Source organism: Somniosus microcephalus, chromosome 14 (genome assembly GCF_052327205.1).
Source record: "Somniosus microcephalus isolate GS21.2 chromosome 14, FLI_Smic_1.0, whole genome shotgun sequence".
NCBI classification, from domain to species: Eukaryota; Metazoa; Chordata; class Chondrichthyes; order Squaliformes; family Somniosidae; genus Somniosus; species Somniosus microcephalus.
In genome coordinates, this window is record NC_141000.1 from 38147708 (window position 1) to 38171976 (window position 24269).

General features: G+C 50.0%; 1 protein-coding gene across 1 annotated transcript in view; it reads right to left on the bottom strand.

The window, feature by feature from the left end:
• The window catches only part of enox1 (ecto-NOX disulfide-thiol exchanger 1), a 980064-nt gene extending 956510 nt beyond the window's left edge, over positions 1-23554 (bottom strand). The window contains exon 1 of the mRNA XM_086006510.1: positions 23272-23554. Within this exon, the coding sequence (XP_085862636.1) occupies positions 23272-23281 (10 nt within the window). The 5' untranslated portion in view covers positions 23282-23554. The remainder of the gene's footprint in view (positions 1-23271) is intronic.
• Positions 23555-24269: the final 715 nt, after the last annotated feature.

The window sequence follows — 24269 nt, forward strand, 5'->3', positions numbered from 1 at the left end:
TGTGGGGAATTGTCGGGTTCCCCGAATGCCGGGGTTCCCACACGAATGTAAATGGGTCTGCCAGATTGATGCAATTTTCCCTCAATTAGCCAATTCATTTCCAGCGTGTGGGAACCCTTGCTAATTGACTATTTCCAGTCAGAAAGTCGCACAGTATGATGTCATCATTCGTGGTGCTTTTAAGGTCCATAGCAAGCATTGCTTCCTCTGCAGGCGTCCAAACGAACCATACAGGATGGCAGAGGAGCCTACAGCAGCTGTGGCCAGTGCCAGACCCCAAGCTGCCTCCAAATTCGACGAGGCTTCACTGCAGGCATTATTGGGTGGGGTCAGGGCCCACAGGGAGGTCCTCTTCCCTAGGTCAGGGAGGAAGAGGCCTCCCACTGAGACCAAGGCTGCATGGATGCAGGTGACAGCAGATGTCAACTCGCTGGGAGTCACCAGAAGAACCTTGATACAGTGTCGGAAACGATTCCATGACCTTCACCGTACAGAAAAATAAGTACGAAGTTTCCATCACCCTCAAACTGATCCCCATTGCTTTTCCCCACCAGCACTCAGCTTTAGCACTCTCTTCCTCCACATCCCACTTCACAGTCACACCCATGCGCCCTTATGCATTCCCTCTCTCTCTATGCTCACATTCACATAACTATTCCACCATGCAGCCCTCACACTCCCGCTCACTCTGATGCTTTGAACACAACTGACAACACACAGGGAGGGCCCTTGGTCTTGCAGCCTCACACCATCTTTGTCTCCCTCTAATATCTATGCTATGCAATCTCTACACTCACTCCTTCATTCTCACTCAAACTCCACTTGTCTCCCTCATTGCAGGAAAAGAGAGCTCACAACAACAGAGAGCGAGCCAGGACTGGAGGGGGCCCACCCTCAATAGCCCACCTGACCCCCTGGGAGGAAGGAGTGCTGGAAATTGTCAGGACTGATGTGGCTGTGGAAGTTGGGAAAGGAGAGACAGGGGCAGTCCCACAAGCTGGTGGCAGAATAGTTTTCCATCTCTCTCATTGACAGCATGAGTCGCTGTTATGATTCTGAAGCTACATCATTTGGACTTATGAACATCTGCAAAATCCAATGTGCATGTAACCTTGGCATCACATCTCTAACTCTTTCCTTTACTCCCCCACAGGACCATCCAGAGCCCCCGTCCTCACTGCGGAGGAGGAAGAAGCTGAGCAGCCAGACTCCTCAGAGGAAGCTCCAACCTCTGAGGGCACAGCATCAGCAGAATTCAGCGCACCCAGCACCAGCGCAGACACTCACACCTCGGTGGGACCTTCGCGAGATAGAGTAGTGTTGTCACCTGGTGTATCACAGCTCACAAGTGAGCATCAGCAGATGGTGGAGACAGGGACAGCAGTGCAGATTCCTCGTCCGAGGGCGCAGGACTCTGCCAGCTCAGCTCAGCTGCATGTCGACCCTCTGCCTCTGGGTCCATCCGCAAGAGGTGATGGATCTCCATGCACAGATGCAGGAGTCTCTGGCAGGTTTTGTCTCCAGGGTCGCTGCGAGTGTGGAGCGAATGGAGGAGTCCATAGCGAACATGAGCAGAGCCTTTGTGGAGTCATTGGTGCATGAACGCATCACCACGGAAAGGATGGCAACCTCCGTGGAAAGGAAGGCTACAGTAGAGGAGAGGATGGCTACGGCCATGAAGGAGCTAAGTCGCCAGAGTGTTGAAAACATGGTGAGTGTTCAGAATAGACTGATATTTCTGGAGGAGCGATGGTCAGCTATTGAACAGAGAAACCAGACCTTCATGGCAGGCCCTCTGAGTAGGACTGCCATTGTAGAAACGGGTCCCCATGGCCCCCCTGACGTGCAGCAAGCTGCTCTGAAGCCACTTGCAGGCACTGAGGGGGACCTGACCCATGAGAGGGAGGTTGGTGGCAGACCTCAAGGAAGTAGGGGCTCCTCTCCAAGCGCTCACACTTCCATGCCACTTGCAGAGACCTCGGTCAGAGCCCCACCGGAGTCCACACACAATGGAGATAGAGGTCTCAACCCCTGCACAGCCGCAGGAGCAGCAGACTGTTGGCGAACCCTCACAAGCTCGCCATCCCAGAGGACGCCCGCCAAAGGTGTCGAGACAGGAGCAGCAGGAAAGTGAGCAAGGGGCCTCCACATCTGCTGAAGCCACAGGGGAACCACTACGTAGGAGCACGCGTAAGAGGAAAATAAAGCACTAATAGTCACAAGGGTAGTCACTTGGGTGAAATGTTGTGTCTATTTGAAAAATGCCATCAGTTGGTTATTGTAAATAAAATTTCTGATGGCAACTTCTGCAGTTGTGGCATGTGTCATTTTGCGAATGGGGCTGGAGGTCCTCTAATGCCAAGAGGGAAAGCAAAAAAAAGGCCTCCCTTGCTTCTGGTAGGTCCCTCAGTTGAGGAAGCGCTGAGTGAGGGTGGCGAGAGGGGCTTCCCAGGAGCTCACACTGGAAAAGTGTGTGAGGCTCCAACCTTCCACAGCTGTGCCTAAGCCTGGAACAAGTTGCTCCAAACCTGAAACAACAAGGTCCTGCAACCTACAAATGATGTCTGATTAAATTTCTTCTTTCCTGATTGACCTGCAGCCGCAGGAGCAGCAGACTGCAATCCGATATTGTTCACGCTAGGTTTCATCAGCGGGGTTCCCACCAGGCGTGTTTAACATGGGAAAAGGCTGAAAATAGCAAGGGCCCCTTAAAATGGCATTATAGATGCCAATTATTGGTGATTAAGGTACCTGAAGACCAGTCCCGCCTGCTGCGAGTGGGACTGATTTGGGTCGGACAGAAACGCCTGGGTGAAAATCGGATGGGGTGGGGAAGGGGGGTCGCGACCCCCTATTTATGCGATTTCCCACGCCCCCCCCCACACGCCTGAAAGCCCACCAGACGGCTCCAGGAAAATCGGCCCCAGAGTGCCCACAGCGCCTGGTCTGCACTCAAGGCCTCCAAAATCAGCGCCTGTGAAGAGACGCTCGGTCACTCGACCAGGAAACACCAAGACTGGTTCGACGAGAACGACCAGGAGATCCAGGAGCTAATAAGCCGCAAGCGCAAGGCATTCCTGATCTGGAAACAGCAACAGAACTCGAGAGCAAGAAAGCAGCTCTACAGATGCCTGAAGGTCGAGGCCCAACAAAAAACTCGTGACCTAAAGAACAGATGGTGGGTGGAGAAAGCGCAGGAGATCCAGCAGCTAGCCGACAACCACGACGTGCATGGATTCTTTAGCGCAGTCAAGACCACCTATGGCCCAAGCACCCAAGGTCTTACCCCACTGCGGGCCAAGAACGGAGAGGTACTCATCAAGGACAGAGAGGCAGTCAGTGCCCGCTGGAAGGAGCACTTCGAAGATCTCGTTAACCACGACTCTGTCTTCAACACGAGTGCCCGCAGCATGCTACCCACCACCACCCCAAAACAACCCCAGCCCGGCATGAGGTTGAAAAGGCCATCTGCCAACTGAAGAACAACAAGACCTCAGGAGCAGATGGAATCCCTGCCGAGGCACTAAAGCATGGCGGAGAAGCACTACTACCATGAATTCATGAACTAATTTCTCTTATCTGGAAGGAAGAGAGCATGCCAGGGGATCTCAGAGATGCCGTAATTGTGACCATCTTCAAGAAAGATGACAAGTCCAATTGTGGTAATTATAGTGGAGTTTCCCTGCTGTCTGCCACAGTCATCGCAAGAATCCTCCTCAATTGCCTTCTCCCAGTGGCCGAAGAGCTCCTCCCAGAGTCGCAATGTGGATTCCGCCCACTAAGAGGCACAATGGACATGATCTTCACCGTGTGTCAACTGCAAGAGAAATGCAGGGAACAGCATCAACCGCTGTGCATGGCCTTCTTGGATCTCACAAAGGCCTTCAACACTCAACCATGAGGGATTATGGAGTGTCCTCCCAAAGTTCGGTTGCCCTCAAATGTTTGTCACCATCCTCCGCCTGCTTCACGACAACATGCAAGCCATGATCCTGACCAACGGTTCCACCACAGACCCAATTCACGTACGGACTGGGGTCAAGCAAGGCTGTGTCATCGCACCAACGCTCTTCTTGATCTTCCTTACTGCAATGCTCCATCTCACCATCAATAAGCTCCCCGCTGGAATGGAGCTAATTTATAGAACAAAGTGGAAACTGTTCAACCTCCGTCGCCTCCAGCCCAGATCCAAGGTCGTCCCATCCTCTGTCATAGAATGAGAGTATGCAGACGACGCTTGCGTCTGCGCTCACTCGGAGGTCGAACTCCAAACCATCATCAACACCTTCACCGAAGCATACGAGAGCATGGGCCTTGCACTAAACATCCGTAAGACAAAGGTCCTCTACCAACCTGCCCCCACCACACAGTACTGCCCCCCGATTATCAAAATCCACGACAAGGCCTTGGACAACGTGGACCACATTCCATACCTCAGGAGCCTACTGTCAACAAGGGCAGGCATCGATGATGAAGTCCAACACTGCCTTCAGTGTGCCAGTGCAGCCTTCGGTCTGAGGAAGAGAGTGTTTGAAGACCAGGACCTCACACCTGGCACTAAGCTCATGGTCTACAGAGCAGCAGTGATACTCGCCCTGCTGTATGCCTCAGAGACATGGACCATGTACAGCAGGCACCTCAAAGCACTGGAGAGGTACCCCCAATGCTGCCTCCGCAAGATCCTGCAAATCCTTTGGCAGGATAGGCGCACCAACGTCAGTGTTCTCGCTCAGGCCAACATCCCCAGCATCGAAGCTTTGACTACGCTCAATCAGCTCCGATGGACGGGTCACATCATCTGCATGCCCAATACGAGACTCCCAAAACAAGTGCTCTACTCAGAGCTCCAACACGGCAAGAGAGCCCCAGGTGGGCAGAGGAAACGCTTCAAGGACACCCTCAAAGCCTCCTTGAAAAAGTGCAACATCCCCACTGACACCTGGGAATCCCTGGCCCAAGACCGCACAAAGTGGAGGAGAAGCATCTGGGAAGGTGCCGAACACCTCGAGTCTCTTCTCCAGGAGCAAGCGGAGGCCAAGCGCAAGCAGCGCACGTCAACCCAAACACTCCACCCACCCACCCCTTCAACCACCGTCTGCCCCACCTGTGACAGAGACTCTAGGTCCCGCATTGGACTCATCAGTCACCGGAGAACTCTTTTTAATGTGGAAGCAAGTCATCCTCGGTTCCAAGGGACTGCTTAAGAAGAGAAGACGACCATAAAGGTCCTCTAAATAATAAAACCCTACCAGAGACTTCATCTAAATAGTAATACATTCCCAGAGACCTCATCTAAACTAATATTAAACACACTCTGAGAGACCTCATCTAAATAGTAAAATCTCCAGGTCTCTCACTCTCACTGAAATAGTAACTTACTCCTCGAGAGCTCTTCTAATCAGCAGCACACTCCCAGGACTCCCTGCAAATAGTGACACACTCCCAGTGACCTTATCTAAATAGTAACACACTCCCAGTGACCTCAACTAAATAGTAACACACTCTAAGTGATTTCCTCTAAACAGTAACCGTCTTCCTGAGATCTCTAAGTATTGGCATTCTTTCAAGGACCTCCTCTAAAAAGCAACACATTGTGAGCAACTTTCTCTAAACTATAGCACACTCCCAGAGACTTTCACAAAATAGTAAAACACTTCCTGAAACCACCACTAAATCGTAACACCTCCCTGGGGCCTTTTTAAATAGTAAGACACTCTCGAGAACCTCCTTAAGACTAGCACATTCCCAGAGACCTTCTTTAAATAGGAAAATACTCCAAGCGATCTGTTCTAAATTGGCAGCCGTGCCTTCAGTCGTCTAGCCCCGAAGTGCTGGAATTCCCTCCCTAAACCTCTCTGCCTCACTACCTCTCTCTCCTCCTTCAAGACGTTCCTTAATATCTACCTCTTTGACCAAGCCTATGTCCTAATATCACCTTATTTGGCTTGGTGTCAAATGTTATCTGCTAATGTTCCTGCAAAGTGCCTTGGGACGTTTTACTATGTTGAACAAGCTATCGAAATGCAAGTTGTTGCTGTTGATGTGAAGATCTGGTTTGTGGTCAGTAAAGCACAACTTTATTCCTATATAAGATGTTCGGGGGAAGTTTTTCCAAATGAGTAGCCTTGGTTGTATGGGAGGGCCTTTGCTAAACACTGAACTGATGAATTGCACACAAATGTGCAATTGTGTTCATTAGGAATGCAATTTTCAAATGAGTTTTGATCGTAGAAAATCTCATCCACATTAATGAATGAATTTTAATGTATGGAAGGTCACATGGATCATGGTGTGATTATGGGATAGCTGTGATTCGAAGCTGTACTGCCAGCTTGCTGCACATGCTGGGAATCAGGAAAGTGACTCGAAACTACCGACAGATAAGATGCTGCCGGGAAACCAAAATATATAGTATTACGACAATTGTAAATATCAGCAATTATCCCTTTTTTGTTGCTTTAATTGATTTTTATGTCTGCACACTATACTGGCTGACTTTTCAAATAAGAGTCCCTGTAAGGCAGCAAAGTACTTCATTTCGACATTTTTCTAACGCTCTATGTAATTAAATGAAAATATTTAACATTCATATTTTTTACAGGAATAAGTGAGCCAATGTTTACAGACTACAAAGAATAAATTGTTAAATCTATTTCTCATTGGGGCCATTCAAAGTTCTCAGCATTAAGCAATATGAACAGAAATTGGTGGAAAACACTGGGTTTAATCGAGTACCTCAGGAATCTCACCCCCACTCCACAATCAGGAATGACCTTGAAGCGCAGCAGCCATTCTGAGCAAGCAAGGTCCTACAAATAGCGAACAGGACGAACAACCAGTCAATGTGCTTTTTGGTGCAGGGAGGAACGTTGGCCAGGACAATGGGAGAACTCCCTGCAAATGTTTTAAAATTCATTCACAGGATGTGGGTGTCGCTGGCAAGGCCAGCATTTATTGCCCATCTCTAGTTGCCCTTGAGAAGGTGGTGGTGAGCTGCCTTCTTGAACTGCTGCAGTCCGTGTGGTGAAGGTACTCCCACAGTGCTGTTAGGGAGGGAGTTCCAGGATTTTGACCCAGTGACGATGAAGGATCGGCAATATATTTCCAAGTCAGGATGGTGTGTGACTCAGAGGGGAACCTGGAGATGATGGTGTTCCCATGCACCTGCTGCCCTTGTCCTTCTAGGTGGTAGAGGTCACGGGTTTGGGAGCTGCTGCCGAAGAAGCCTTAGCGAGTTGCTGCAGTGCATCTTGTAGATGGTATACATTGCAGCCATGGTACGCCAGTGGTGGAGGGAGTGAATGTTTAAGGTGGTGTCGGGGATGCCAACTGTAGAAACTGCTGACAGATAAAATGATGCCGGCAAACCATAACATACAGTTTCCAACAATAGTTCCCATGAACCACTAGACAGTGTCTCGCTTTATTATCTCTTCAATAGGATAGCTCCTCCAACAATGCAGCACTCATTCCGTACTGCGATGGACCTTCAGCCCAGACTGTATACTTCAATCTTGGAATGGAACTTGAACCTACCACCTTTTGACTTGACGGCGAAAGTGCTAGCAACTGAGCCAAGTTGTTGCATGTTTGATTTGAAAAAAATACCCGAGTAATTCCTTAAATGACCCATTAGGATTAGGATAGTCTCAGGTTCGACCCCTAGTCTGCACTCATTTAGTCGATCTTAGCTGGGGTGGCTGTAATTGGCCTTCGAGTCTCCGAGTGGGGAAAGGAAAATCAGCAAGAGATCCTATATGTGATTGCAGTCCGGGAAGCCTGCTGGATGTGAATATGTGAGCCATTCATGGGGAGGGTAGAATCATAGAATCTTACAGCACAGAAGGAAGCCATTCGGCCCATCGTGCCGGCCTTTGAAAGAGCTACCCAATTAGTCCCCTTCTCCCACTCTTTCCCCATAGCCCTGCATGATTAATGGGCCTGGATGTGATTGTTCCCACAGGTGAAAGGCCAACTAATACTCACTATTCCAGCAAGCTCACCCTACCCTGTGTGAAAACATGTTTCCTGATTTCACCCCTGAACGGCCGAGGTCTAATTTTAAGGTTATATCCCCTTGTTCTGGACTCCCCACCAGAGGAAATAGTTTCTCGCTATATACCCTATCAAATCATTTTAATGACATCGATTAAATCACCCTTCAACTTTCTAAACTCAAGATTACCATCTGTGTGGTCTTGCTCCTAAACATGTTTCCTAATCTCATAAACTCAACTTGTAGAACTTCAAGCCTTTCATTACGTACATCACTGGCTCCCACTTGGACTTCCTCTTGAAAAGCAAAAGAAAGAACTTGCATTTATATAGCGCCTTTCACAACCTCAGGATGTCCCAAGTGCTTCACAGCCAACGAAGTATTTTTTTGTGAAATCTAGTCACTGTTGCAATGTAGGGAACATGGCAGCCAATTTGTGCACAGCAAGGTCCCACAAACAGTAATGTGATAATGACCAGATAATCTGTTTTAGATGTTAGTTGAGGGATAAACATTGGCCAGGCTACCGGGGAGAACTCCCCTGCTCTTCTTCGGAAAAGTGCCTTGGGATCTTTGACATCCACCTGAGAGAGCAGACGGGGTCTCATTTTAAGGTCTCAGCCAAAATACGGCACTGCCGATAGTGCAGCACTCTCTCAGTACTGCACTGAAGTGTCGGCCTAGATTATGTGCTCAAGTCTCTGGAGTGGGACTTGAACCCACAACCTTCTGACTCAATAAGAGAGAGTGTTACCCACTGAGTCACAGCTGACACCTTGCATAATCTTTTTCAGTCTATTCAATATGTCCCTGATACACCTATCAATTCGTCCAATAAAAAGCGACGAGTTAGGAACGTAACTAAAGGTTTTTATTGACTAAATAACAGAGCCCACCCTTGTGGGTGATCGGGTCCAACAAGGAGGAATACCAGCCAGTCGACTACCTTTATACCTGGGCAGGTAGGTGGAGCCATGGGCGGAGTCGGAGGTGGTCAGCCCAGGTATAACAGCGCGACAAGAGGCGACCTCGTATAGTGATACAACAGTGAGAACAGTGATAACAATACAACAGTGATAACTATAGTGTAACGATAGTGAACGATAAAAGTGGTTTACCACATTCACCCCTTGTTTAGATTTGAGTCCGGCGGGGTGAAGTGTACTACCAGTTCTGGTATGTCAGTCTGTCCGGAGGCCTCGTAAGCCTCTCCGATCATCGCAGCGGCGGTGCTGCGTTATCCGGTGTTAATGCTGGTGTCTGCGTGGTCGGCGAAGGCTCGTGGGGTTCCGGCATGCCGTCTACCTGGGCTGGAATTGGGGGGGTGGTGGGGGGGGGTAAAGGTGGTGTCTCCGGAGTGCCCGAGGGTGTGAGGTCTCGTAAGGAGACAGTGTCCTCCCGCCCGTCTGGGTAAGCCACGTAGGCGTACTGGGGGTTGGCGTGCAGGAGGTTCACCCTCTCGACCAGGGGGTCCGTTTTATGGGCCCTCACGTGCTTTCGCAGCAAGACGGGCCCCGGAGAGGTCAGCCAGGTTGGTAGAGTGGTTCCCGTAGTCGACTTCCTGGGGAAAACAAACATTCGTTCATGGGGGGTGGCGTTAACGGCAGTGCAAAGTAGTGACCGGATGGAGTGCAGCGCTGTCGGGAGGACTTCCTGCCAGCGGGAGGTTGGGAGGCCCTTAGACTTTAAGGCTAAGAGGACGGCCTTCCATACCGTCGCGTTCTCTCTTTCCACCTGGCCATTCCCTCGGGGGTTGTAGCTGGTGGTCCTACTTGCTGCAATACCTCTCGCTAGTAGGAACTGACGGAGTTCCTCGCTCATGAAGGAGGAGCCCCGGTCACTATGTATATAGTTCGGGAACCCGAACAAGGCGAAGAGGTCGTTCAGGCACTTGATGACCGTGGTACTGGTCATGTCTGGGCAGGGGAAGGCAAAAGGGAAACGGGAGTACTCATCAACGATGTTGAGGAAGTACACATTGCGGTCAGATGACGGTAGAGGCCCCTTAAAGTCGATGCTCAGGCGCTCGAAGGGGCGGGTGGCCTTGATCAGGCTTGCTCTGTCCGGCCTATAGAAGTGCGGTTTGCACTCGGCGCAGGTCTGGCAGTTCCTGGTCATGGTCCTGACCTCCTCGATGGAGTAGGTCAGGTTGCGGGCCTTAATGAAATGGTAAAGTCTGGTGACCCCGGGGTGGCAGAGGTCGTTGTGGAGGGTCTGAAGTCTATCAATATGCGCGCTGGCGCATGTAATTCGTGAAAGGGCATCAGGGGGTTCGTTCGGCTTACCTGGCCGGTACAAGATACCATAATCGTAGGTGGATAGCTCGATTCTCCACCTCAAGATCTTGTCATTCTTGATTTTGCCCCTCAGCTTGTTATTAAACATGAAAGCAACCGAACGTTGGTCGGTGAGGAGGGTAAATCGTTTGCCTGCCAGGTAATGCCTCCAGCGCCGTACCGCCTCCACAATTGTCTGGGCTTCCTTCTCGACCGACGAGTGTCGGATCTCAGGGCCCTGTAGGGTCCTTGAGAAGAAGGCCACCGGCCCCCCCTCCTGGTTAAGGGTAGCGGCTAGGGCGAAGTCGGATGCATCGCTCTCCACTTGGAAGGGGATGGACTCATCCACTGCGTGCATTGTGGCCTTGGCTATGTCTCCCTTGATGAGGGAGAAGGCCGCGCACGCTTCCTCCGTGAGGGGGAAGGATGTGGACTTCATGAGGGGTCTGGCTTTGTCCGCATAATTGGGCACCCATTGGGCATAGTAGGCGAAGAGCCCCAGGGTTCTCTTAAGTGCCTTAGGGCAGTGGGGGAGGGGTAGCTCCATGAGGGGGGCGCATTCTTTCGGGGTCGGGGCCGATGAGTCCGTTCTCTACTACACAGCCAAGGATGGCAAGGCGCGAGGTGTTAAACACACATTTCTCCTTATTGTAGGTGAGGTTCAGCCGTTGGGCCGTACGGAGGAATTTCTCCAGATTCACGTCATGGTCCTGCCGGTCGCGGCCGCAGATGGTGACGTTATCTAGATAGGGGAATGTGGCCTGCAGTCCGTTCTGGTCAACCATCCGGTCCATCTCCCTTTGGAAGACCGAGACCCCATTGGTGACACCGAAGGGGACCCTAAGGAAGTGGTATAGGCGCCCATTCGCCTCGAAGGCGGTGTACTGGCGGTCCTCGGGGTGGATAGGGAGTTGGTGGTAGGCCGACTTAAGGTCGATGGTCGAGAATACGCGGTATTGTGCAATCTGATTGACCATGTCAGATATGCGGGGAAGGGGGTATGCGTCCAGCTGGGTGTATCTGTTTATGGTCTGGCTGTAGTCGATGACCAGGCGATTTTTATCGCCGGTCTTAACGACCACGACCTGGGCACGCCAGGGGCTGTTGCTCCCCTCGATAATGCCCTCTTTCAGGAGGCGCCGCACCTCAGAGCTAATGAAGGCTCTGTCCCCAGCGCTGTACCGCCTGCTCTTGGTAGCGACGGGTTTGCAGTCGGGGGTGAGGTTAGCGAACAGGGAAGGTGGCGGCACCTTGAGGGTGGATAGGCTGCAGGTGTTACGCGGTGGGCGGTTTAACATTCACTGGTTGTCGACTGTGAGTGGGGGGAGGGGTCCACCGTATGCTAGGGTTACACTTTGGAGGTGGGATTGGAAGTCCAGCCCTAGTAGGACGGCAGCGCAGAGCTGGGGGGGGAGGACGAGGAGTTTAAAATTTTTATACTCCGTACCCTTAACCGACAAGGTCACAACACAATAGCCGCTAATGTCCGTGGCGTGGGACCTCGATGCCATCGAGATTCGGTTGCGCGTTGGCAGGACAGGGAGGGAGTAGTGGCTCACCGTGTCTGGGTGAATGAAGCTCTCCGTGCTTCCGCTGTCGAACAGGCAGGTCGTGGCGTGGCCGTTTACTTTGATGTCCATCATCGACTTGGACAGGTGGTGTGGGCGGGCTTGATCCAGAGTGACGGAGGCTAGTGTGTAGGTAAGCGAGTCATTGTCGTCTGCGGGCGAGGCGGTCGTCGGGTCCGGGGGCCCGGTGGCAGTCGGGCGTGGTGGGTAAAATGGCGTCTCCCACGAGGTAGGACAAAATGGCGGAGAAGATGGCTGCCCCCATAACTCACATGAGGCACTATTGGGGTCGGTTGCCTTGATCAAAGATGGCCACCCCCATGACTCACGTGTGGGGATGCTGGCCTCAGTTGCCTTGAAAGAAGATGGCCGCCCCCACAGTTCGCATGAGGCACTGCTGGCCTCTGAAGATCCGCTCCTGCAGGCCTTAGAGAAGTGACCTTTCTTCCTGCAGGTTGAGCAGGTAGAGTTCCTGGCTGGGCAGCGCGACCGCGGGTGCTTCTCCTGGCCGCAAAAGAAGCAGCCGGCGGCCCGATCGCGGGTGCCCGATGTCGGAGCCGGTACCGGGGGTGGCAGTCCCGGTCGGGTCCGGGACGCCGACGCTGAGGTAGGTCCCGGGGGCAGCGCTGCGAAGGGTATTGCGGTAGTGGTCGGGCCCGAGTCCCAGGGTCGCGAGCAGTACCTGGAAAACGCCTCCTGGTCCTGATGGGCCACCTCTAGGCAGAGAGCGAGGGCTTCAGCTTTGTCCAGGTCGAGGTCTTTAGCTTCAAGCAGTCTTTGCCGTGAGTAGTCGATCCGTAGGCCTTTCACAAAGGCATCGCGGATATTATCTTCCGTATTTTCAACAGCCGTCACCGCTTTAAAGTCACAGTTCCTGCCGAGTGCTCTTAGCGCCCGTAAAAATTCAGCTACAGACTCTCCTGGCTGTTGCGGGCGGGATCTCAGGAGGTGCCTGGTGCACATGTAATTTACCGGGCTCCGGTACTGCTGTTTCAGTAGGTTGATAGCGGCCTCGTATGTAGTCGTGTCCTGGATGAGTGCGTATACTCTCGGGCTCGCTTGGGCGTTCAGAACTCTTAGTTTGGATCTCTGAGGGACGCCGGATTCTTCCAGGTAGGATTCGAAGCAGTCCAGCCAGTGTTTGAAGTTGAGGGCTGAGTTTGCTGCCTGTGGGTTTAGATCCAGGTACGGTGGTTTGAGGGCTTGCAGCCAAGCCGGCTGGTGTGGCTGGTGTAGCCCGGTGTCTGAAAGCTGCTGTGGCTGTGCTTCTGGGAGGGCTTCTGGCTGGCCAGTAGTAGACATCTTTAAAATTTAGTCAATAAAATTGATACACCTATCAATTCGTCCAATAAAAAGCGACGAGTTAGGAACGTAACTAAAGGTTTTTATTGACTAAATAACAGAGCCCACCCTCGTGGGTGATTGGGTCCAACAAGGAGGAATACCAGCCAGTCGACTACCTTTATACCTGGGCAGGTAGGTGGAGCCATGCGCGGAGTCGGAGGTGGTCAGCCCAGGTATAACAGCGCGACAAGAGGCGACCTCGTATAGTGATACAACAGTGAGAACAGTGATAACAATACAACAGTGATAACTATAGCGTAACGATAGTGAACGATAAAAGTGGTTTACCACAGTCCCTTAAACCAAAGATGGATTGTTATGCACCTAGGAAGCAAAAAAAGCCTCCGGAACTCTTGGTCTAACAGCAGAAGGTCGTGCCAGCCCCTCTGACTATTGAATTCTCTGTCACTGCTGCATTTCTAGCTGTGTTGCTAATCTCCCCCCTTGAGCTAGGTTTAGTGAATTTCCCATGTATCCTTAAACAGCTCTCAGAGTTCAAGTACACGTTCTAGATAAAATCCAAGATTCAACCACGCACTGACAGAGTTTCCAGCTAGATTCGTGACCTTACCAAAATTGAAAAAGGTAATGCAAGCACTGAAGGTGTGTGGCTTGAAGCAAGGGTGGAATCATCATGGAAAGAATGTATAGGGTTTGGATGATAAGGGGGAGAATACACTGTGAAGAAGGAAGAGAGGAAAGTTCTGGAGATGCCTTGAGCTAATGGAAAAAATCAGAGAAGGAACTGTATTAACATTTCTTGTATTTGAAAGCAGCAGGAGATGCCAAATCTGAGAGCAAACACAGCACTTTGAAACTGTCCTATAAAGAGACAGAATTAATCAAGAGTACCACACAATTAGCTTATAGTAATGAAACTCCCACCCGAGGGCCCAGTTAAAATGGCAGCGGGCAGGAATCGAACGAGGATGGTGAGGTAAATCTTCTCATAGCGGACATTCTCACACTGTTACTGCCGGGCGGGGTGGGTTAAAATAACCCCCTATTAATTCAGATCTCCCACCAGAAGCCAATACCGGGAGTGGGGATTACCAGCAGATACCGATACTGTGAGTGGGCATTACCAGCAGACGCTGAGACTGTGAGTGGTGATTTCCAGCAGACAGAACTGCGAGTGGGGATTACCAGCAGACACTGACAGCAGGTCGGGAACCTGGCTCCAACCCGCCGACTTCCGCTTTTAACAGCAGTGCTTTCAGCTGCATGCAAGAAACCCCCATGGGAGAGGATGGGTTGGCAATTGAAGGATGTTAGGAGGCAATTAAGAGCTGTTTTAACTGCAGATTTGAACTTCAACTCAGTGCACAGGTTTTCTGTGCTTTCTGGAACTTGCCAGTGAACAAGGTGAGATGACACTGCCAATTGAGGGATCTGACCAAATGACAGGCAAACAATCCTATTCGTACTCAGACCTCACACCTACTTCCTTGCCTGACTGAAAGGCATCTGGAGGGGGTGCTTTCACTACGTTGCAGCTGATTTCCACTACTTTGGAGGTCAGTTCTGCTACCTTGGATTTTTGAAAGTCTGACCTACACTTTCCATCTGTCGAGCATCAGTTCAGCGTGGGTGCTGCTTATGTAGCTTTACCTTGGACCTCAGATGAGGATCAAGATGAGCATCAGCACCAGGAGAAGCACCAGCAGCAGCCTTCTCCTCACCGACCTGCCACTCCACAGGAGAGAGGGGATGAGCACAAGGGTACAGCTCACAGGAGAAGTTACCCCCAACACAGAGTATACAGGCAGAGGATCAACTTCCTGGACATGTCGGAACATCAGTGCATTGCGTCAGGTGGTTGCAGACATTTGCAGCCTCCTGGAAGAAGACCTCCTGCCAAGTGGACCTGGAGGGCCCACTTTGCCAGTGGCTGTCAAAGTCACCGCCACCCTCAACTTCTTTGCCTCTGGCTCCTTCCAAGGATCTGCAGGAAATATCTTCAGAATCTCGCAGTCTGCTGCCCACAAATACCATCACTCAGGTGACCGATAACGCTTGCCAGGGCCGGCAATTATGCACATTTTGCAACAGATGAGGCCAGTCCGAATGAGCAGGAACTCGGCTTTGCGGCTCTGGCTGGCTTCCCACAGGTCCAGGGAGTCATCGATTGCACACATGTCAATCAAGGCGCCCCCGCCCCTCAGATCACCCTGGAGAGTTCGTGGGCTTCCACTCCGTCAAAGTTCAGCTTGCATGCAACCACAAAAAGTTCATCATGCAGGTGTGCACAATATTCCCAGGCAGCTGCCATGATGTTTGCATCCTGCGCCAGTCCACCCTCCCAGAGCTCTTCGGACCTCGAAGCAGAGTTAGCGGCTGGTTCCTTGGAGACAAGAGCTACCCCCGAAGACATGGTTGATGACACCCATTAGGAACTCAAACAATGAGGCCCAGGAGCCACATGGCCATGAAAATGGTCATCGAACAAGCAATCGGAATGCTGAAGATACGCTTTAGGTGCCTGGACAGATAGGGTTGGGTGCACCTGCAAGCTAAGAATGTATGAAGAGTGATGTGCTGGTGTCGGCGTGGGAAGTGAATGTCCCTGCGGTCCCTTGCAGAACGCAGCATCAGCTCCAGGGAGGCATCATTTAAGCGAGGTGCAGCCTTGCCACGTTGGAGCTCCATTAATGCAGTTTCTTCCTCTGTTCCACCACCTCCACAATCCTTCAACATTCATCTTCGCAGGGTCCCTTTAAATAGTTCCACTGAAATAGACTCATTTGCATTGTCATCACGCCCACGCGCACGAATTGGTTGGGAAACCCGGGAGTCAGATGCTAATGCAGTGGCTGGGTTAAAAAGCCACTGACAAACGTGCTGCTCAAACTTCCAGGTTCCCCAGGCGCTCCAGGGCTCCCCCGCTGCCAGCGCATCGGACAGTGAAAATTGTGGCCTGTGAGTGAGGAGTCCCAGCAGACACCGATACTGTGAGTGGGGATTCCCAGCAGAAACTGATGCTGTGAGTGGAGATTCCCAGCAGACACTGATACTATGAGTGGGGGTTCCCAGTAGACACCGATACTGTGAGTGGGGATTCCCAGCAGAAACTGATGCTGTGAGTGGAGATTCCCAGCAGACACTGATACTATGAGTGGAGATTCCCAGCAGACACTGATACTATGAGTGGGGGTTCCCAGTAGACACCGATACTGTGAGTGGGGATTCCCAGCAGAAACTGATGCTGTGAGTGGAGATTCCCAGCAGACACTGATACTATGAGTGGGGGTTCCCAGCAGACACTGATACTATGAGTGGGGGTTCCCAGCAGACACTGATACTATGAGTGGGGGTTCCCAGCAGACACTGATACTATGAGTGGGGGTTCCCAGCAGACACTGATACTATGAGTGGGGGTTCCCAGCAGACACTGATACTATGAGTGGGGGTTCCCAGCAGACACTGATACTATGAGTGGGGGTTCCCAGCAGACACTGATACTATGAGTGGGGGTTCCCAGCAGACACTGATACTGAGAGTCAGAATTCCCAGCAGACACTGATATTGTGATTGGGGATTCCCAGCAGACACTGATACTGTGAGTGGGGATTCCAAGCAGACACTGATACTGTGAGTGGGGATTCCAAGCAGACACTGATACTGTGAGTGGGGATTCCAAGCAGACATTGATACTGTGAGTGGGAATTCCCAGCAGACACTGATACTGTGAGTGGGGCTTACCAGCAGACACCGATACTGTGAGTGGGGATTACCAGCAGACACCAATACTGTGAGTGGGGATTCCCAACAGACTGGTTTTGTGAGTGGAGATTACCAGCAGACACTGAGACTGTGGGTGGGGATTACCAGCAGACACTAATACTGTGAGTGGATTACCAGCAGACACTAATACTGTGGGTGGGGATTACCAGCAGACACCGAGACTGTGGGTGGGGATTATCAGAAGACACTGATACTGTGAGTGGGGGTTACCAGCAGACACTGATATTGTGAGTGGGGATTCCCAGCAGACATTGATACTATACTGCTCGGTATAATGTAAACCGTGACTGGACATGCTAGCGCTATGGGGAATGAGCAGGGGAGCGGGACTAACTGGGTAACTGTTTCAAAGTGTCAGCACAGGCGTGATGGGCCTAAGGGCTTCGTTCTGTGGTCTACGATTGTATGGCCCTGTACAGCTATGAGCTTTAGCTTAATAACTAACTTTTCAACTCTTTCGGAAGCAATCACATTTATTTGTTTGGCTCCAAATCATTCTCCAGTGTTAGTCTGTCCTTGAACAGCAGCTTGTTATTTCTGTTAGCGTGTCTAATACACACTGACCTTCACGGACGCTCAGAGACATCGCAGAGCCAATTAAGGTTTCAGTTTGTCGAGTTATGTTGCAGTTTGTCCACAAATGCTTTGAAAGACCCTACCGAGCTACAGTAATCAGGTCCCCAGGGAGTCGGAGACCAGATCGCTGTAGCTCAGATAGGCAGAATGAGGACAATAGAAACTGAGAGGGGGGAAAGAAATCCTGGCCAATGCAGTCATAGCTGGGAGCAGCACCGAGCGTGAATGGAGCCTGCTAATCGCTCCTCACAGCTCCCTGCGACAAAATACATTTGGTACTTATTTACACCCTGTATTATCTGGAGAGGTATGTCAGCAGTGATACTGAGTTACTATGGATGTTTTATAAATGTGTGCGAAACCCATAATGGAGTAAGTGAGCTATGACGATCTTTTGCATGAATGAAGGAACACCTGGAATCCAATGTCACCAGTGAGAAGTTCCTGTCAGCATCATGTCGTATTAATGCCACAGAACCATCGCCGCAATCTTAAAGCAGTCTTCGAATTAATTCTGCAGGCTTGTGCACAACTGCCACAAAGTTTTTCAATGGCCTTTGTTGTAAAAGACCATGGTGTGATACAGAAGTAGAAGCTGCATGAGGTCTCAGCCGTGGCTCAGTGGGTACCACTCGCGTTTCTGCGTCAGAAGGTTGTGGGTTCAAGCCCCACTCCAGGGACTTCAGCAGGAATTCTAAGCTGACACTACCAGTGCAATGCTGAGGGAGTGCTGCACTGTCGGAGGTGCCGCCTTTCAGATGAGATGTTAAACCGAGGCCCCGTCTGCTCTCTCAGGTGGACGTAAAAGATCCCATGGCACTATTCTGAAGAAGAGCAGGGGAGTTCTCCCTGCTTTCCTGGCCAATATTTATCTCTCAACTAAAAACAGATGATCTGGTCATTATCACATTGCTGTTTGTGGGAGCTTGCTGTGCGCAAATTGCCTGTCGCGTTTCCTACATTACAACAATGACTGCACTTCAAAAGTACTTCACTGGCTGTGAAGCGCTGTGAGACGTCCTGAGGTCATGAAAGGTGCTATAGAAAATCAAATTCTTTCTTTCTTTTTGGAATCTGTAGCCCAGTGCTGTCAGTAATGAGTTGATCCGACTGCCGTTACAGGCCAGAATGTCAAACATACACAGAGTGTTAACAACAGTTTTGTGAAAAAATGCAACTGAACCTACAGCACAGCTTCACAACATTAGATGAAAGTTTCTGTTTGGTGTTTTAAACATGATAGATGTCACACATTACCACAGCAGTGGATATATTTGGCCTGGTTATAATTGTCCATAAATATGTCCCCCTTTCTGAGTTCAGACACTATGGACCAGAATTTGCTGTCAAAATAACAGTGAGGCTAATGGCGCTCGCCGTTTTTTATGTGCAAATGTGACAGCAACTTCAGGCGAGGGGCAGATGAGCGTTTAAATGCGGATATTTAAATGGTGCTGTCCAAGTTGTGCCACTCCGCCAGTAGCTTCGCAAAATCAGCATCTCGACCTTAGCCTCCCCATTGACATGCATTGAATGGCCTTCTCAGTCTTTGCACTGTTAATTTCACAATCGGTCAAGCTCACTGGTTAAGGAGATACCCTGTTGCTTGCCCTGTTCACTCAGTTCTCAGGTGCCCGGTTTCCCTCGCTGTGACACTATCAGCTCGCACTTTCAGCAACAAGCCACACAAAAAATGTAAATACCTAAATGTGCGAGGCCAAGTCTAAGTAACGGCAGCCGCTGCTAGATGCCCGGCCGCAGCAAGTTATGGCCAATGTCACATAGCGGCTGGAGCAATTCTTGACTCATAGAATATACCTTTCATTTCGCTCAGGAAAAATAGTTTCACCTGCCCTGAATAGAACGAAAGCCCAATTCTAAACAAAAGAATGAATCATAAAAATTGAAACAAAATCAGAACTGAAGAGCAGCAATGTTTTTGCACCCAGATAAGAGCTTGCCCTAATTTGCCAAGGATCAAAAACAGCGAGGCAAAGAGGCTGGGAGAAAAACTATTGGCAACTAGTCCTCTCCCAAGCCGAAATATTGCTGCCTCCGAAATAGGACGAAGGCCTCGATTTTGCGATCGGTGTTATTTTAATGCTGGCGGTATTACTGACTCTGCCAGTTGGAAATACCGGGCTGTGCATCGAACGAAATGCTTCTGCACTTGAATTTTTTAGATCATCATCTTTTAAAAGTAATGGCTTGGAATTTCTGAGTGAGGTGGCCTCACATGACAGAAGCAAGCTGAAGCAGCTGGCTGCATGCTGTACCAAGCATGATTAGCATCATAAATCCCAGTGCAGGTAAGTAACTTGTGGGCTCAGATGACAGGAGGACTGAAGCATTGCAAGGACAAGCCGCTGCACAGATGTTGAGCGGTTCCAGCCGACACTAATTTAACACCATCGCCGCTCGCTCCATAACATATTTTGACACATTTAGCCAGCAAATGATCGCAACAAAAACAACTTTTTTCATTCACGCAGTGTTTGTCACATAAAAGAACTTCACAGAGTGGACACCAAGCAGGAAAATTACATATAATTCAAGCTAGGTCATTTAGGAGTGAAATCAGGAAGCAATATTTCACACAAAAAGGAAATGGAAATCTGGAACTCACTCCCCAAAAGACTCTGGGAGCTAAATTGGGTGGTGTAGTGCCTGTTTTTTAGGCGCAACCCAGTCAACTAAGACTCGAAAATGGGGTCTGAGATGCGCGCGTGCACACCTCCGACTGGACGTGAGCAGGATGCCATCTTGATCAAGGGGTTTGCACGCGGGCACCTAACAACTGCCAGCAGCATGGAGAGCAGCGAGCTGGTGACGTGAATCAGTGTGCAACACTGTCACTCTGGAACTCCACACTCCAGCCACTTAATCTCGCATAGCTAACACTATCTAAAGGGATCACTTACAATTACACCAACAACTAACCTGTATCTGTATGTGTTTTTGGAGGTTTCCTACACTTGGCTCTCTCACATGTCCAGCCATTCTTCGATATATTACAGCACAGATTCAGTTCACAATGACTCCCGCTACTTCTTGCAGTCACAATGCCCCTCCCCCTTTACAAGGTGCAGGCTGCCTTTAAGTAGCACTAACCACTCACGATTACAGGCCCCCTGCTGATGCGTGCAGCCAATGAACAGCGCGGGTAGCACTGGCTGCATGCAGCAATCATTTAAAACAGCAGGCAGCACCAATTTAACAAACTGCCTGCAACACGATGAACGGCCGCGGGTTAATAGCGCACCGCGATCCCCACACCCGTTTTGGGAGACTAGCCAATTTAACCCCCTATGGACACTGGGTCAATTGAAATTTTCAAGATGGAGATCGATAGATTTTTGTTAGGTAAGGGTGTCAAGGGGTATGGGACAAAGGAGCATCAATGGAGTTGAGCTGGAAATCAGCCATGATCCAACAAATGGCAATCAGGGAGGCTAAGGGGTGACTCTGCAATCCCTCTGAGCGAGGAGCGACACTGAAGGGAGGACAATTCAGGGAATCAGGCTCTGTCCCTTCCAGAGAGCAGGAGTGTGAGACCCTGGAGTGACTCCTACCTTGTAATTGCAAGTCTCTGTTACAGCAATTGTATAAAACCCCTTCCTACGCAAAAAACAAGAAATCTCTAATGACGCGATAATTCTCAGCGCCATTTGCAAAACCAAATCACGAATCCTAATGTCACAGGCCCTGAATTTCCTGCCAGTGCAGCTTTGGTGGACATGCGGTGGAAACCCTGTTTACGCTCAGAAACCGTGACATTACAGCAGAATCTTCGAGGAAATTAAGGGCCCTAATGTCACAGTGACTTAAAAGATATTGGGGGTAATTTGACTTTGTGCGATTGTGTAAGACGGGCGATAGTGAATCGGCAGCCCGTTTCACATCTCTCCCCATTTTTATTTCCATTGAATTTATTTCACATTTTCTCACCAAGTCAAAATGAGCCCCATTAATATATAATTTATATAAAGTCTATATTCTAATCTAAACTCAACACCCCAGAAATGCAAGATCCAGTGCCCATGAAACACAGGCCTCAAAATTCACCCTCGTTTAAAGGGCGACAGCCTCACTTTTAAAGCATCAGTTATATTTGAAAAATGACAAACTTCTCATATATTGCATTGGACAGAAAAAATGAACGGCTTACAACAACCCCAAAGCTGCTGGGAGCCTAAAGCAACCCGAGCTCCTGACCAGTTTGACTTCACCTTCACCTCTTTGGCACTCAGCTGAATTTTCCCCTCAGAAAACATTCCTTGTGTCAGCCTAGATTTTGTGCTCAAGTCTCGGGAGTGGGACTTGGCTCAGAGGCGAGAGTGCTCCCCGCTGAGCCATGGCTGGCGCCGTGTATCTTTGAGCCATCGGTCTAGGCTGAATGGCAGCACTCTTGCGTCCGAGTCCAAAGGTCAGGGCTTCAAATCCTTGAGCACATAATCCAAGCTGACACGCCAGTGCAGCGCAGTGCTGAGGGGGTGCCGCTTTTCGGATGAAACGTTAAACTGCCTGTTCAGGTCGATGTTAAAGATTCCACGGCACTATTCAAAGAAGAGTGGGCAGCTGTCCCAGTGTCCTGGCCAATCATCTATCCCTCAACCAACATCAACAGATAACCTGGTCATTTATCTCACTGCCCTTTGTGAGACTGCTATCTGCAAATTGGCTGTTGTATTGCCCTACACTGCAACTGTGACTACACTTCGAGAGTACCTCATTGACTGTGAGGTTGTGAAAGGTGCTATATAAATGCAAGTTCTTGTGTTTATTACTTATAAAAATATCAGACGCGGAAAAAAAGGGCTGTTTGATTGACCGACCGCCAAAAGCAATATTCCCATTAAGCTGAACGGCGGTCCAAAGATCCCGCGCAGGCCGGTCGCCGGCTTTTGAACAGAAAATCTGCGCACCCAAAAAATAAATCCATTAGAGGGAACATTGGTCAAGAGTCAGCCAAATTATAATGAAGAGTCTATCTGCTTTCCGATCGCCCGTGGGAAGGCGATGCACCGCGAGGTGGACATGTTGGCCGGCTGGAGGCAGGAGGTCATGGGATGACACCTCCACGAATAAGCCCGACCAGAGTTGGCAACCCTACCAGCTGACACATCACCAGGCCGCCTATTTCTGCCAATCTTTCAATTTAGTCAGCGTGGGCCAGTTATTTTGAGGAGTGTTGGTTGGACGGATGTTAATGAACTGGGGCCATGATGTGGTGGCAGCTCCAATGAATTGGCCCTGGGCAGCAGACTGAAGTCGCTGGAAGCTCTGCACAGTTATTTGTTTAAGAAGAGCAAACAAAACAATAAAAGCGCTGCTCTTTTATCCCCCACGTGTTGTACAAAAACAAATCTGTAACCACTAGATGGCAGCAACACGCATGGCTGAACAATTCCACACAACTCTGTACATGACTAATTAGGCAGAAACTGTAACAGTTCCACGCTTGCAATGCATTAACTATTTATCAAAATATATATACATATATACATTTTAAAGCATTGCATGACGAAAAATGCCGTTCCATTGTTTCTGTACTGCTGCACTTTTGCAAAAGGGGCCATTTTCAAGCAGACAGCTGCAAGGATCCAGCTGTGAGTGTGAGAAACTGATCATTACTGAGGACTGCTCTGTGGATTTACTGCCCAGCCTTACAGAAAGAGCGTCCTTTTCAATGAAGATAATACTTGTGGCATATTGTAACGAGAACACATGCAAGATGCACGCCTGCGAGATACTCCGCCTTTCTTACCTGCTGCCATGACAGAATGCTTTTGGTTCCGTTGACTTGCTTGCCGCTCCTCTCATCAGACCTTTCAATCACTTCTGCACACTGGCTGGATTGAAACGCTGAAAGGGCTGATGGCAATTGGCAGCGCCGAGCAACACCTGGTTAAGCTGTGTGAGACAAAAGAGCAAGGTTTTCAGCATCTGCTGTAATGCTGGGAGGAGGAATTCCTCCACCACTACAAGCACAGATCACAATTTGCTCAGATAACTTCCCGCACGCTCGTAAAAATGCAAAAACAGAGAAAACAGTGCCAGGCAGAGAAATCAATCTGAATGTGTTGCACGAGGGCAGAGTCCCAGGGGAGGTGAGTGCCTTCTGGTTTTTTACAATGCTCCAACAACTGGGCTACAGCATATCTAACCTCAGCCCGCTCCGAGAGACGGATGCCATTTAAGTAGCCGTCAGCTATTTTACCTTGGGGACCCAGTGTCTTATCAGTGCTGTAACAGCACAGCCTTTTGCTCTCGGCCAGCATCTGTGCTTTAACATTTAAAGGTGCGCGCACCGTCGATTTTTCCCCACTCCTTGCAAACCAACTTCTCCTGCATTCTCCCGAGTGGACACTCAGCAGTGTGTTAAAAGACAACGAAATGACTGCAACACTTTGCCCCTCGGACTGTTATTTCATTTTGTTCCCCTTCTCGGAAGAAACGCTGAATAATTTACAGGCGCTTCCCTGCTGTGAAGTATCTCTTTTCAGTGGCATTGTGTTTGAATCTCCCATCAAAGAGGTTCAGTGCCAGATATGAAAAGAAAACCGAGACAAGTGAAGTAGATAATCATGGCCCGGAGTTTGTGGTCAGTGGCGAAGGAACGGCGCTCGCCGTCTGTTACGCTTACAGCTGCCCACAGATTTTTCGCGAGCTTTTCAGCGGCAACTTACGGTATCTCGAGATCCTTTTCAGTGTGTCACCCTCTACAGGGGGAATCTGTGGTGTGTGTGAGGAGGGCAAGCAAAA